Here is a 16,475-nt window from a genome sequence, read left to right on the forward strand (position 1 = left end):
TCAAATATGTTTCAAAATACATAATACAATTTGAAAAGAAGTCAGTAGTGTTTGTTCCAAAGATGAGGAATGCTCTAATATCTATCTAATCTATCTCATAAACTATATCAGTTTGACTATGCAGTATACATTTGCTATGGGTAATTTGGAGAAGAATAAGGAAACATGTTTTCCACAAGCATAGAAGAATTCATGCCATTTTCCTAAAAAGCCATGATGTATACTCATTGGTTAGGCCTTCCTGCCACAAGAAACTTAAAGCTTCATTGTTCTTGACAATGAAGCTTTAAGTTTCCTCATGACTAGAGACAGAGATTCACATTGGGAACATTTTGTTTGGGAGGCAATATTGAACAAGGTTTTCTTTTAAATAAAATATTTATTTAATACCCTTCATCATCATTCTTTCTAGAACAGCTTTATATTGGACACCTATCACCGATAAGCATTTTTAAGATTGCCCAAGAAGGAAGTACTGAAGGAGGATCATCAGGTAAGAGGATAGAGTTTAAATACCTAACCTTATGCTACTAGAAATGCTTAACATCAAATATGACAAAATTATAGAACTGTTGATTCTGTTCACTTTTTAAAGATAATTTGCAATCTTTAGTACCATTGTGAGCATTCGTTTTTGTTATTGTCATTTGTGTCTGACTCTTCTTGACCCCATCTTGGGGTTTTCTTGGAAAAGTTACTGGAATAGTTTGCCATTTCCTTCTCCAGTTCATTTTACAGATGAGGAATCTGAGGCAAACAGATTTAAATGACTAGCTCAAGGTCACACTATTTGTGTCTGAGGCTAGATTCAAACTCAGGAAGATGAGTTTCTCTGATTCCAGCTCCAGCACTAGTCACTGCAGCCCTAACGTCCTCTTAGATGCAAGTAGCGTAAATCTACTATCTCTTCAACATAACATCACTTAAAATACTGACATATCCCTTTTAAGTCTTTTCTTTTGGTTAAATTTGCCAAAGTTCCTCAACCAATCCTTTAAAAAATAAAGTTGAAGTCCTTTCCCAAGATGGTTGTATTGTCTCAATTAATGACTTTCCTAAAATATGGAGTCCAGAACTCAATACAATTTACTTGATCAAGCATTTAAGTGCTTAATACATGTAAGGCAATGTGCCAGGCACAAAGGACCATGGCAAAGGAAGGGGGAAGAATTCAGCTCTTCTCCAAAAAATGAAAAGGAGTACAATTCCAAGGAATGATGCTTTGTAATATTCTTCAAGAAAGGATAGAAAAAAGTTAGCAAAGGACACAGAGTGATCTATAAGGTAGAAAATATACAAGAAGAGTATATGAAAGGTAAATGAAGAAGTGGTGGTCAACAGTTTCTATTATGTCAAAGGTGTCAAGGAAAGCAGAGAAAAGGCAATTTGACTGGCAACTAATAAATCACCTAGATTTTAATTTCACTGAAGTCATGAGATGGAAAACATGTGATGCTGGAAAACATTATACAAAAAATTCCCCAAATAAACTCTTTTTCAATGTGTTGATATTTTCTCTATTGTGTTAGTAATTAAATATTTATCTATAAAAATATGATTATGTTGGTATACCCATCTGTCTGGTTATCTATCACATAGCATATTACAAAAACTAAGAATGTAAGATCCAAACATACAGGGACTATGCTAAACGTTTGGCCTTACCCAAGAAAACACATTTACTCAATAATCATTTTAGGCTACTAAAGACTTTTTATTCCTGAGGAAAGCTTGAAAAAATACTGGCATAAATTTGTAATTATACTTTTTTTGCTTTTAAAGTATAGTTTGGTTTTTCTGTAGTTTTCCAAAAGAAAGAGTTATTGCTTCTCAAAGAATAGATCACTTTTCCATATTATATGCTTCAGTCCATTAAATTGAATTTAATTTGAATGGGGTGAGGGATGATAGCCCATCTTATGAACCCAATGTTTGGGTCCTAATTTTGCAGGGGCAGTCTGGGGAAAGAGAAATGTAAATAAAAATGTCAACCTTGGCATGATGTAGATCAACTCCATACATCGATAATTTTTTGGCATTCTCTAAGAAATGCATTTCTGCTTCTGCTGGTGTCATTCCCCTAAAGAAGAAAGAAACCCAAAGTTTAAACATGGTCAATAAATGAGAAGTCTTTTCTATGAAATTAGCTAATTGGCCATCCACTAAACAAACCATTATCTAAGGCATTAGGTCTTTCCTATACAATTCTGGATAGCAAAACGTATTCCTGGACTGATAGGAGATGTTCTGAAAGCATAAAGCAGAATAATGAGAAAAGAATTTAAGATAAAAATTCAAATTAAATACTTTAATATTTTGAGTCAGAGATAGTATAGACAGAGTCTATTCAGCCAAAGATGACTAATTTTCCTGGGGGCTGGAACTATACTTGTCTGGGAAATTAAGAGTTTATCTGGAAACTATTCCCATTCTCAATATGAACCTAAGTAAAATGCTTTAAGTATTTTGACTACTCACCTGTGGCTCTTGTGTAGTTCAATCACTTTATCTTCCAGTTCTTTTGTGTGGTTTGGTGCAAAACGGAATTCACTAACATAATCACTTCCACATTCATCTGGGTCATAGTCGCCAAGTTCAGACTGAACAGTATAAGATCCCAAGAGGGCAAGTGTAACAAAAGAACATGGCAACCTTCCTGATACTATATCATCTCTCAGCTGCAAACAGAGGTAGTACCTTCCAGAGACAAGGAATAACAAGCAAACAGATATGGTGATTGTACGAATTTTCCACTGCCCATTACAAATTTTTCTTTATGTATACACACACACACACACACACACACACACACACACACAGTGCTCTAAAACAAAGAGTAAATGTCTATGTTATGTTAAAAAAAAAGGCTTGGAGACAGCAGGTTCTGGGTTCAAATCTGTTCTCAGCCACGTTTTAGTTATGTGACCCTTAGCTCCTTTTTCCTAGTCATTACCATTTCTGGCTTAGAACCAGAACACAGTATTGATTCTAAGATGGAAGGTAAAGGTTTAAATAAAAACTCATTAGAGAACTATTTAAATATATTTTCTAAAATATACAAATTATCCTAAAAACATGCTAGTATGTAGATGAAGATAAATGCTTTGTTGAAAGTAAGTCAAAGTCACGCTTTGGCCTCAGGTTTGACTTCAATAAATTTAATGAAAGACTATTCTTTGCCCCTGAGCAACTAAAAGTTCAAATCACTGATAACTCGGCATGATTTCCAGTATTTGAAGAATGACATAATCATGGACTGTGTTTCAAGAACAATTTGTGAGTGTATTTACACATGGATTAATGAACTTAATCTTACTACAAAGTATAATCAGAGGTCCATTGAGTCAGCTGCACAGAGGACATTAATTGAACAGTTTGACTAAAGCATATATGTACTGAAGGAATCATATGAAATATTTCCTTATTTAGTCATTTATCAGTAAAGTCCAATTCTTCATAACCACATTTGGAGTATTCTCAGCAAAGATATTGGAATGGTTTGTCATTTCCTTCTGCAGCTCATTTTACAGATGAGGAAATTGAGGCAAACAGGGTTAAGTGACTTGCTAAAAATTACAGTTAGTGTCTGAGGCCAGATTTGAAGTCAGAAAGATTCAGGCCGATGAATTTATCCAATGGACCAACTAGCTGCCATTGTTCCACTAGTATCTCCTTAAGGAATTCATCGATCTGTGTGAACATACTTTATAGAAATATTTGGTGTGAGGACTAACAATGATTGGTGAAGGGGTTTTATTTCATTAAGGACATCAAAAGTCTTACTTGTGACACCCTGGCAACACTTATGTAGCTAAAAAATGTAAATCAACATTTATGTTCCTAATTTACAACTAATTGAGTATAATTAGCTTTCATAGTATGGATTTCAATCAGGGTTTTGGATGAACTTCCTGAAATCTAAAAAGATAAATATTGATGTGATGACATTCTCAACACAATGAACTTTAAGTTAGAAAACCTTTTATTTTGAATTTGAGCATTGCAAATGCTTCACCAAGTAACTTTACCATGGTAAAAGAAATGTCTTTTCATACAGATTCTCTTCTTATTTTATGATTTATAAATACAAAATCACAACAAAATATTTCTAAGTATTTGTTACTATTGCCAATACCGTTGATTTCCAGAACAAGTGTGTAAGTAAAAATGCATTGTATTTTTATCCACAAATACTGAGTTGTTAATGTACATATTGATCAGATCTTCTCTCTTGGGTGATTTAAGAATTAATTTTCTTAGAAATAGATGATCAGATGAACTTCTAATATCTCTTATGGATTTGTGATTCTGATATTCTGCTTCTAAATATCTAGAAACTGGAAAAGTTGGTGCTTCCAGTATTCTTCATATAAACCATATTTTAAAAAGATTTTTGAATATTTAGATATACTACATAAATACTTATCAAAATATGCAGTGGAATTATGGATTCTTTCTCAAATCCAAATTTAACAATGTCACTAGCCATAAATCAACTGACCCTGTATGACTGCTTCACTTTGACTATTTTAAAGCTAGTTTTTTATTTATATTCTAATTTATCACATGAAACAAAACTCTTCTCATCTAATTCTTTGCATTCTGGATGGGGAAATGCAAAGTATTCAACTCTATCTGAAAATTCCACAGAGATTCTCCCATTGGCAAGAGATAATCATCACATAGTATGTAATTACTTGGACCAGCACTAAGTTGCTATTAGAGAAAAACAGAAGCATGGTGGTCCAAAGTTATACAAAACTTTTGAGGGTGCAAATATGAGTTTGGAAGGAGACAGGGCAGAATTGTTGAATAAAGCAAAGGGATTAAGCAAAAGGACACTTGCTCAGTTTCAGCACTTATCAGTCTGGAATAATTATTGAAATAAAATATTTATTCTTTCTTTCCAGAGGAATGCTAACTGCTTTCTTTTTTCATTTTTTTCACGGTGATCCAAATAGTCTTATTACTTCTTATTATTTCAGGATTGGGGGAATATAGTATAGAATGAAAATACTTCATCTGACATTTTCTTTATATCTTAAAACCTGTTTTATAGCTGTCAAGTGCTTGTTTTATTCACAGTATAAATTGTAGCTTTCCAAAGAAAAATGCTTCTGTTTGTTTTTTTTTCTCTCTTCTTTTTATCCATAACTATGTATACTAAAACAAAGGGGAGAACATAAAAAGTAAAGTCTATCTAACCCTAGTGTGGCAATATTACAAGTCAGCTGTTAATATATATAATATATCTATAATGTTATATATTATATTACATATATATTCCACCAATTAAAGCAGATAATGGTATCGATACAGTATCAAAGATTTAATAGTGAACATTCTTCATCTGTGACAATGTTATCATTTGTTGTTGTTTTTTTTTTAATCAGCTAGTTGCCATCAGTTTGCCGACTGAAAGTGGCTGACTTAGTTTATCTGAAAGCAAAGTTGTTCTCGAGGGAACTTGAGAGGAAGATCTATCCTCCCATTGTGCCTGACACCTTCATATTTATTTTCTCAAATACCTGGTGATATCTTCAGATAGCTGGGCAGGGTCTGGTGGGTAGAATTTCACATTAAATGAAAACTGCCAAGCACCACCTGCAGAAAAACAGAAGTTCACAGAATTTTTTTCCATTTATAGTTCCAAATCTTACCAAATTAGCATCTATTCACAGCAACTACATTTAGAAACCTGTAGATTATCTATGAAAAAATAGGGACAATAAAGGTAGTTCTTTAAATCTCAGGGATTTTTTGACAGTTCTAATGTTATCCTCAAAATTTTTACTAGCAGAATCTAACAAGAAATAAAAATTACTGCTTTGAGCTTTATGATTTATTTTTCACTCTTTTGGGAGTTTGGGGCATTCTTATTTCTGTGTGTGATAATCCCTTTTGGCAATCTGTCAGAAATTATGGCTAGAACCCTTTTCAGAACAATGTTTTATAATGTAAAAAATACATAGGATTACAAAGGACACCAACTGTATTGATATACAATTATGGAAATAATACTATATGCTACAGTTTACAGACCCCTGAAAATCCATTCATAGACATCTTGGGATTCCATACACTTTGGGTCAAAAGCTTTCACAATATTTGATAATATAGGCAAAGGAAATCAGTATGACATCACATGGTAGAAAGCATTTGGAGAAAAAAGAGACAAAATATATGGAAAATTCTCAAATTGGAATTTGCCTACAAAGGGGTATGTTCTGTATTGCAACTCACAAAAAGATATGATCTGTGCCTTCCTGAAGACTGTGGTCTAGGGCAATAGTGTCAAATCCAAATATGAAATGGAGGCCACTAAGCAATAATAAGGATACCTGTGAGCGACATATTGACTTGGTTTTAAAATGTAATATAATCTTTGCTTTATTGTATTCTTCATTTTGATAAATAATTCACAATTACATTTTTAATCTGGGCTGGGTTGTACTTGGGAGTATTATGGGCCTCATGCAACCTGTAGACTTCTGTTCTAGGGACACAGATATTAATTAGATGTGAATATTATACTTTTACATTCTTTCTGGGGAGGAAGGATTGGTGATTCTCATGTTTTCACTTATTTATCACAATGGCAGCCACTGGCATCAATCTAAATTAGTCTTTTTTTTTGTCACACTACTTCTCTGATAAGTTACTGGTTAGGGAACACATTAAATCAAATTTAAGTGTGTGTTAAAGGATGTTTAATTGTATAAATTATCAGAAGGGCTGCCAAAGCCAAGAGATTAAGCTTTGGGATATTTTGTTTTCTTTTTTCTTGAAGTAACTCCCATGGTTTTGCTAAAGTAGAGGCTTAAAAAAAAACTAACCTTACCTTTCAATATAGAATCAATACTATATTTTGATTCTAAGTCACGAGTGGTAAGGTCTAAGTAATGGTGGGTTAAGTGACTTCTCTAGGGTCACACAACGAGGAAGTGTCTGAAGTCACATTTGAATCCAGAACCTCCCATCTCTAAGGCTGGTTCTAAATCTACTGAGTCACCTAGCTGCCTCCTAAAGTAGAATTTTAAGCAGAGTTAACTAACTATCCATAGCTTATTGATTTACCTTATTTTTTTAGTAATTTGTACATTTTTTATATCTCAGAGTAAGTTACTCTATAGGTAGATAGAACAAGCTATTTGTTACTTCTAGTCATAATAACTGCTGAGAATGTCAGAGAAAATGTGGGTCTTTTGGCTTCAATCCATTTATTTATTGGACTCCATGAAAGATAGGATAAATTATGTGAATAAGGATAAAAATTTCTTTACTGGCTTTTAAGGGCTAATAAAGGAGCAGATCAGCAGACAAAAATTATGATGACTTATAATCATATTTCTAACATCAAATTAGAATTTCCTTTTGCTTGACTCTATATTCTTATAGCAACATTTCTTTTAAGAAGCCTATCTATAAGTTGCCTACTTCTGATGGCCACTAGAAACCATAATAGGATCAATTAAATGTAGAGAAGAGGTTTATAAACTATTTTGTGTTGATGGACTCTTTAGAATAACGTTTTTAAGTGCAGAGGATATTATATATAGATTACAAAGAAAACCAGTGCACAGACCCCAAGCTAAGCACCTCAAAGACAGAGTATCAATTTCAGTAGTAGATCACTCTCTCAAATAATATAATATGTAAAGTATTTTATAAGCTGCTTTAAAATGTCATATAAATGATTAACATCAGCAGAGAAATGTAAGAGCACAAAATACTTATATTGATATTTTCTTTTACTAGTTTCTGAAAATAAATCTTCCTAGATTTAAACGATATATTTTTAGAAAGCTTTTCCTGAAATGCAATGGTTTTGGTAGAGAAAATGAAATGAGAAGTCTTTTTTAATATCATGCTAGAAGTGCAATCCATTAAATAAGATATTAATAAGCACCTAGGTATACACAGTATGCTAACTATTCACCAATAGATTAACTTCAATTAGTGAAATAGAAGTGGTAAGGAAGGATTTGTGATTTTTTTTAAACCCTTAACTTCTGTGCATTGGCTCATAGGTGGAAGAATGGTAAGGGTAGGCAATGGGGGTCAAGTGAGTTGCCCAGGGCCAGACAGCTGGGAAGTGTCTGAGGCCAGATTTGAACCTAGGACCTCCCATCTCTAGGCCTGGCTCTCAATCCACTAAGCTACCCAGCTGCCCCCAGGATTTGTGATTTTAAACTCTCTTATATAATACTGTTTGTAACTCCCTTTGCATGAGGGCAATTTCATATTAATTAGTCACCAAAGTTCTATTCTCTCAGTTCTCTCTACATTCTTTCCACTGGTCTAAAAAACATCCAATAACACTTACTTCGGATCTGTTTTTTAATTTCTTTAGCAGGGTCAAGCCAGTTCTGAAAAAGAAATAACATTTTGGAATTGAATCAGAAGATCACAGATAATTTGGGGTTCATTAAGTACACACATTTTTGCCCACAGTGATAACTATGGTGGAGAACTACCAGAGTCCCTCAGACCACTACCCTCAATTTGATGTTGCTTCTCCTCTTATCAGTCCTTAGATGATCCTAGACACTTGTCTCAGGCAACAGTTATGGACAGAACTGTAAGGCAACTTATTTTTTTTTTACACTCTTTTCAAGAAATGACTTTATGGTCAATGGTTTAAGGGGTCAATCTAACATAAGTCAAAAGGCCATTAGAGGAGGGTTGGTATGGGCAAACAAATAACTTGATGAAATAAGATCCATTCCTCTATATTTGAAGAAAAGCACCTCCAAGTTAGTGACTTTCTCAGGTTTCTCAACTATTAAAACATTCCTCTTAGAGGTTATTTTCCACCTACTTTCTGTGAATCTTGCATATTCCTATTTATAGGTTGTCTTCCCTATTAGAATGTAAATTCCTTGAGGGCAGAGACTGTTTATTGCCTTTCTTTGTATTTCCAGCATTTAGCACAGTGTCTGGCACATCACAAGCTCTTATTAATTGACTGATCTAAATACTCATCTGGGAAAAGTATTCATTTTAAAGTTGGTAACAATTCTCTATTTTTTCTCATTATTCAGTTGTCTTTAACTCTTCATGAACCCATTTGGGGTTTTCTTGGCATAGATACTGGAATGGTTTGCTATTTCTTTCTTTAGCTCATTTTAAAGATCGGTAAACCAAGACAAGCAAGGTTAAGTGACTTGCCAAGAGTGGCACAGCTAGAACTTGTCTGAGACCAGATTTGACTTTAGAAAGTTTCATTTTCCTGATTCCAGGCCTAATCCTCACCTATTGTACCACCTAGCTCTCCTTTATCTAGTTTAACTTCCTCATTTTACAGATCAGGAAACCAAAAGGTTGATGGCTCACAGATTAGTACTGTCAAAACTGGGTCTTGAGTCCAGGAATTTTCAGAACAATAAAGTACTAAAGTAATGAAGTGAAATCTGGTAAAATAGAGTAAGAGTAAGGGTAGGGAAAAGTTGGAAGAAATTTAGAGCACTAGGGACTCAAAAGATAGTAAACAAGGGAGAATGTAACCCATAAATATGTGAAATCAGTGAAACTCAATTTGAAAAATGTAAATGTAGCTCAGTCCCCAAGGCATTCTCTTTGCTCTTAAAAACAAGGAAACTAAATGGATATTTCACCTTTTGGTTTTCAGTGTCCCGATATGTTAAACCAAAGTAGTCTTTTTCTAACAGGTTCAGATGTTCACATACTTTATCGAATAGCACTTGGCCTCTGGAACGTTTCTGTGGGTAGAAAAAAAAGAAAGCCAAATTCTTTCTTAAATATTATGAGTCACAATTTAACATACTTTATTTTGTGTTTCAAAAAATTTGAGAAGATTGCTAAAGCAGACAAAAACACTTTCATCTCACTTTTCCAAAGGACTCATCTGCAGTGGGGTAAAATTGACTGTGCTAAAGAAAGACTCCTGGAAATATTTAAAAAGCAGAGTTAAAGATGTAAATTATAACACTGCTTTCTATCTTTATTCACAGATTTGATCACAAGTCTTATGTTGGGCAACTAAAAGAGTCCTAAGGAAGTAAAGTAAAAATGACTAAAGGATAAGCACCTAAAAAGGAAAGTCAGGTATATTGCACAAAAGACTAAAAAGCCTCCCTCTTGACACCTAAATCCTACCAGGCCAGGATAGCCTTAAGGGCAGAAAACCTCATTTTCTGCTGGCAGCGAGTTTGGTCATCAACTAGCTGCCATTTTCTCAAGGCCCCCAATCCCCTAGCATGAATTTGCATAGATCTCCAAACCATTATCTGCATGAGTCCAGGGTCCCCTGTTTCTCCCCCAATATCTAGTCCTGCTTGACTCTAAACCCTATAAAAGCATGGCAAGAAGAGGTGCAAAGATTTTGAAATCTGCTTTTACTGGGCACCCCAGTGGACCTGATATGTTTCCATCTTCCCTGGATAGCTGTTTATATTATATTTTCCTTCAATAAAGCTTGCTTGCTTTTCTTTCTCTCTGCTGGTTCTTGCCACATACTGTGTTCTGTGGTGTGGTACTCCACCCCCTCCTTATAGTGTACCCTAGAACCAAAACCATGCAAATTACATTAAGAAAGAGTGGTAAAGGAGGTCCTGTGGTGTGAAAAACAGGCTTAGATACTGATGGGTCATTTGTTTGAGTCATTTTTCAGTCATGTCTGACTCTTTGTGACCCCTGCTAGGTAATACTTTGTTTGGCCTATTGAAATCACCGGATGGGAGTTTAAATTATTGACCACTCTTTCCAAAGCTACCAGTGATCTCAACTGCCAAATCTTTTCTCAATCTTCATCTTTCTTGACCTCTCAAGAGCCAACGATACTATAATTCTCCTTGACAATCTCTCCTTTCCAAGTTTTCACAACATTGATCTTTCCTTTGCTGAACCTTCAACCAGGTCATGCCTTCTAAGTATGAGTCCATCCTACAGAGCTCCCTTCTTCTCTGTCTAGACTGTTTTACTTGAGAATTTCATCAGCTCACAAGAATCATCTCTATGCTGGTGACTCTTAAAATATTTATCCAGTCCTAACCCCTATGCTGATTTCTAGTCTTGAATCTCCATTTGCTTAAAAAAAATACTCTAACTTGATGTCCTGTGGACATGCCAAACTCAACATGTCTAAAACTGAACTCAAACTCTCTACCCTTTCAAATCTTCCTATTCTGTCAAAGGCACCAGCATCTTCCCATTTCCCCATGATCACAACCACCATCCTTGACTACTTTTTCTTACTTCTTTTATCCACTTCATTGCCAAAGCCTGTTGACTTTTATCTCCGTATCATGCCTTACATACACCTCCTTTACTCTTCTAACACTGCTTGGTGCAGGCATTTATTAATCCATATTTGGACTATTGGAATAGCTTGTGAGGAGCTCTGTTGTCATAAGCCTCTCCTTACTCTGGCTCATTCTTCACTCAGCTGCCAATGTGATCTTCCTAAAATTCATGTCATCCTCTATTAAATCAATCCCAGTGGTTCCCTCTAGGAGCAAATATAAAATCATCAGCTTTTCAAAACTGTTCATAACCTTCCTCCCACACACACCTTTCCAGTCTTCTCACATTTTACCTTTCCCTCCTGCCCCACATACAACTACTCTGTGGTCTGGTTTCTTTGTTGTTTCTTGAACAAAACATTCCACCTTAAGACTCTGGACATTTTAAATTTCTGGCCCTTATTTAGATAGGAAGCTCTCTTCTCCTCTTCTGGCTTCCTTCAATTCCCAGCTAAAATCATGTCTTCTATAAAAAATCCTTTCCTGATCTTCTCATTTTCAAGGTTTTCCCTCTGTTGGTTATTTCTAAGTCATATTGCATATCAGTTATTTGTAAGATTCAACCCCAAATAGTTGTCTCCCTCTCCTCAAAAAGCAGTTGCTATCTTTTACTTTCTTTGTATTACCAGTTTTTGTTACTGGTATATAGTTGGTACTTGCTAAATGTTACTGAATGACTAACAAGTTGCATGATAGTAGAAATATAACATGCGTCTAAAATAAAAGCATTAATCATTTGATTTGAATGAGTGGCATGAAAATGAAACATTGCTATTTTGAATTTCATAAATATGTGATATGATAAAAATGATAAGCATGCAAAGGATATTATGTGATGAGTAATTATGCTGAAAAATTTTATAAAATTTTCCCTTGAACCATAATTATTTAAAAAAACATAATTTATTATACATAGGTTAAAACTTGGTTGAAAAGAATTCCATATTCTACAGTATATTTCAAGAAACAATAGTGACAAAAAGTTTTACATAAACAGAAGTGCATCATAAGGCTGAAATAAAAGCATTACTCATTGGATTTGAATGAGTGATATGAAAATTAAACATTGCTAATTTGAACTTCATAAATATCATAAAGTCAACTTTTCCTAGTTCTTGATATTCACACACACACACACACACACACACACACACACACACACACACACGCCTATGTAATTTATACTGAAGGAAGGCCAGGAGACAAGTTTCCTTTATGTAACATTTTCTATATCACTAAAGTTAAATAATCATAAAGGAAATAATCACTAGATATTTTAAGTATTATGATTCCTATAGCCAGATCACCACTAGAGAAGTCAACATTACCTTAATAACTCACATTTAAAGTTTAAAATGAACATTTCCCCCAATAAACCCTTGACATTGGAATGAATTCCAAGTGATGTCAAGCACTTTGTCCAGAATAACACATCTGAGAAGCAGCAAATTCTGCCCTAGGATACTTGGTTCCAAGTCCCACACTGCTTCCATTATATTGTGCTGTCTCTGCACTAAATGAATATTATAAATATTACTGACAACTGGGTATACATTTGCAGCCACTATTAGAGAAATATTGTATGGGTAAAAATTGTGGGAAATCACTTTCCTAATCATAAATTCAATGATAAACTTCACTATTAGCATAATACTTGTATAGTCCAGAAAAGAAATGATTATTCCTTCTGAAATGCTAAGTCATCTCATACTGAGAAGAGTGCATAGGTCATATACAGACATTTCTCTATCAACCAAAAACAGTCCAGGAAAGTTAATTTCACTTTAAATAACTTGATTCTGTTGTAGATTGCCTTCACCCCAAGTTTCCCACTGACTGGTTTATTGCTTTCCTGTTTCAGATAGATAAGATGAAGAAAGAGCAGCTTAACTGCATGAATCTCATCTTAACTGCATTTTCTCATATTCTAGAAATGAAAGGTAGCAGCAACTGAGCAAGTGGAACTATTTTTACTTTTTCCTGGAGGCTCAGCAGTAAGTTGGACACCCACTGCAGCAAGCACAGAACATCTGTCTTAATAATATATTAATGTTTTTACTCTCAAGTAGTTTACCATTTCATCATAATAATGCAGAGTCTCAGGACTTCCAAAAGCTATGCCAGTATAAAGTATAAACTCTGGTAGGTCTATCTAAGCCAGATGTCCAGAAGTCAGCCAGCAACTAATCATTGACTATGAACCTTAGGTTGATGTTGGAAACAAGATATCCACAAAGGGTTGGACACAAGGTGATAAATTCTATGGCCACAGAAATTCAGAAAAGTATCTACCATCAGGGGGGACTGCAATCGGTAACAGCCCAAGACAATGAACAATATTCAAATGCTATAAAATGTAGGCTAGAAAGGAAATAGAAATAGGAGTAATTCAAATATTATTAACCATACTTCCCTCTCTACATCCCTCACACACTATCAGGCATTGAACATTTATATATTGGACATACTAGAAGAATAGCTTGTCCAAGGAGTTAAAGGAAGCTTTAAAGGAATTGATTTATTACTGCCATTTGTCTCACTTAAGAGGAGCTGATTTGTCACTAATCTGCTTTTGTTATCAGTGTCATCATAAGTTTAATATTTGAAGAATGAGAAAAAGAAATTTAATAAGGTAACTGCATACAAGGTTAAATAAACCTTTCATTTGCCTTCTCTCATTTTTCCCAGCCACTACAATTTTAACTGCCTCTTCCAATACGTGCCAATAGTACAAAATTGAACTCATCTTCTTTCCCCTAAACCAGTGGTTCCCAAACTATTTTGGCCTATCGCCCCCTTTCCAGAAAAAAATATTACTTAACCCCCTGGAAGTTAATTTTTAAAAATTTTAATAGCAACCAATAGGAAAGATAAATGCACCTGTGGCTATCACGGCTCCCCTGGATCGCTGCAGCACCTACCAGGGGGCGGTGGCACCCACTTTGGGAATCACTGCCCTAAACCATCCCTTCTTCCAAACTTCTTGATAGCATTAGCTATTAAGGGCACCACCAATATCCCAGTTCCCTAACACCCCAACCTAGATAGCTTCTTTGATTTCTCATTCCCTCTCAGCTCTCATATCTAATCTGTTGCCAAGACCAGGCCATTTCAATTTTGCTATGTCTCTCGAATATGTGCTCCTTTTCTCCTCTGACACTGCTACCACCCTGGTACAGGCTTTCATTACATGACACCTAGACTACTCTGCCTGCCACAAGTCACTCTCTGTTCCAACCCATCATCGACCACAGTGATTTTCCCAAAACACAGGTCTGATCATGTCATCTCCCTACTCAATAAACTCCAGTGACTCCCTATGACCTCCAAAATTAAATCATCATTATTACTAACATTTATATAGCTCATACTATATGTCAGGCACTGCACTAAGGGCTTTACAAATTATTATGTTATTTGATCCTCACAATAATGGGAAATAGATGATTTTGTTATCTCCATTTTACAGACAGTAAACTGAAGTGACTTGCCCATGATCACAGAACTAGTAAATGTCTAAGGCTATATTTACATTCAGGTCTTTGGGACTCCAGACCTGGTACTCTACTGCCCAAGCACCTAGCTGCTCCAAATATGAAGTCTTCCATTAGCATTAAAAGCCCTTGATAAGGGGCAGCTGGGTAGCTCAGTGGATTGAGAGTCAGGCCTAGAGATGGGAGGTCCTAGGTTCAAATCTGACCTCAGACACTTCCCAGCTGTGTGACCCTGGGCAAGTCACTTGACCCCCATTGCCCACCCTTACCACTCTTCCACCAAGGAGCCAATACACAGAAGTTAAGGGTTTAAAAAAATAAAAAAAAGCCCTTGATAACCTTGAAAACCCTACTCCAACCCTACCAAGCTTCTTGCATATTACTCCATCACTTTTGTAACCCTAGTGTACTTAGCAAAGTGCTTAGCAGAGTGCCTGGCATATAATGAATGATTAATAAATGTTTATTGACTGATACTGGTCTCCTTGTTGTTCCATGAACAAGATACTTCATCTTTTGGCATCCAAATATTTCCTCTGTCTTTTCCCCATGCCTAGAATATCTGCTGCTTTCCTTCAAGCCCCAACTAAAATCCCAACCCTTGCAGAAAATCTTTCTTAACCCCTCTTAATTCCAGTTCCCTCCCTAAGTTAATTAATTCCTAATTGTCCTACATTGAGCATGCTTGTTGTCTCTTCCATTAGATTGTGAGTTTCTTTAGAGGTAAGACTATTTTTGGTCTCTCTTTGTACCCCTAGCACTTAGTTTAGTGTCTGACACACATTAGCTACTTAATAAATGCTTGCTGACTGACTTCTAGTGACCTATGATGTTCTGACCTAATGAGTGTTATGTACCAAGAATATATGGTTATATCTTTTTTAAAAAAAACACCCTTACCTTTCATGTTAGATTCCATACTGTGTATTTGTTGCAAGGTAGAAGAGCAGTAAGGGCTAGGCAATGGGGGGCCTAGGGTTAGGCAACTAGAAAGTGTGTGAGGCCACATTTGATCCCAGGACCTCCCATCTCTAGGCCTGGCTCTCAAACCACTAGGTCACCTAGCTGCCTCTTTATGTCCTTTTTTAATTAAAAAAAAAAGATCTCACTTTCTCAGAATGCAATTTAATTTGGTCTTAGTTTGTCTTAAGCTTCTGGTGTCAATTTTCAGAGCTGTGTCAAGAGGCAGAATATAGCATAATGGATACAGAGCTGGACAACTGGAAAGATTAAGGTTCAAGTTTTACCTCTGATACCTACTGGCTATATGGTCTTGGGGTAGTCACCTAAGCTCTCAGCAGGCCAGATCTCTCTCTGATCCCTAAAAATATTCTAAGATGCAGAGATCATACTGACTTATATCGATGAAAAGTTTTCCCCTCCAGGAGCTTCCTTTTATCAATAAAATCATAATTTGTAGAGTTCCCTCTTCCCTCACAGCTATCTAATATTATTTCCTATTATTTTCTCCTTCACTCTAGGCTCTGAGGAAGTGGTGATCCTTCTTGCACAGGCCACTCACTACATGTAGTCTAGTTCCCATTCCCTCGCCTCTTCTCCAGCATACTGACTCCACCATTATCCTCACTCACTAATTTTCATTTACTCCCTATCTACTAATTATCTCCTCTGCTAGCTATAAAGATACTCATTCTCCTCTACGGTTAAGTAACCTTCATTATATCCTACCATCCCTTTTTTTCCTGCATTTCTTCTC

The 16,475-nt window shown here is 35.4% G+C and overlaps 1 protein-coding gene across 1 annotated transcript in view; it reads right to left on the reverse strand.

Moving 5' to 3' along the window:
• The window catches only part of EPB41L3 (erythrocyte membrane protein band 4.1 like 3), a 108,805-nt gene that overhangs the window by 41,707 nt on the left and 50,623 nt on the right, over positions 1-16,475 (reverse strand). The window contains exons 3-7 of the mRNA XM_044666769.1: positions 9,618-9,722; positions 8,327-8,369; positions 5,529-5,604; positions 2,479-2,697; positions 1,993-2,080 (exon numbers count right to left, since the gene is read on the reverse strand). Of these exons, the coding sequence (XP_044522704.1) occupies positions 1,993-2,080; positions 2,479-2,697; positions 5,529-5,604; positions 8,327-8,369; positions 9,618-9,722 (531 nt within the window). The remainder of the gene's footprint in view (positions 1-1,992; positions 2,081-2,478; positions 2,698-5,528; positions 5,605-8,326; positions 8,370-9,617; positions 9,723-16,475) is intronic.

This window comes from Gracilinanus agilis, chromosome 1, assembly GCF_016433145.1.
Source record: "Gracilinanus agilis isolate LMUSP501 chromosome 1, AgileGrace, whole genome shotgun sequence".
Classification (NCBI taxonomy): Eukaryota; Metazoa; Chordata; class Mammalia; order Didelphimorphia; family Didelphidae; genus Gracilinanus; species Gracilinanus agilis.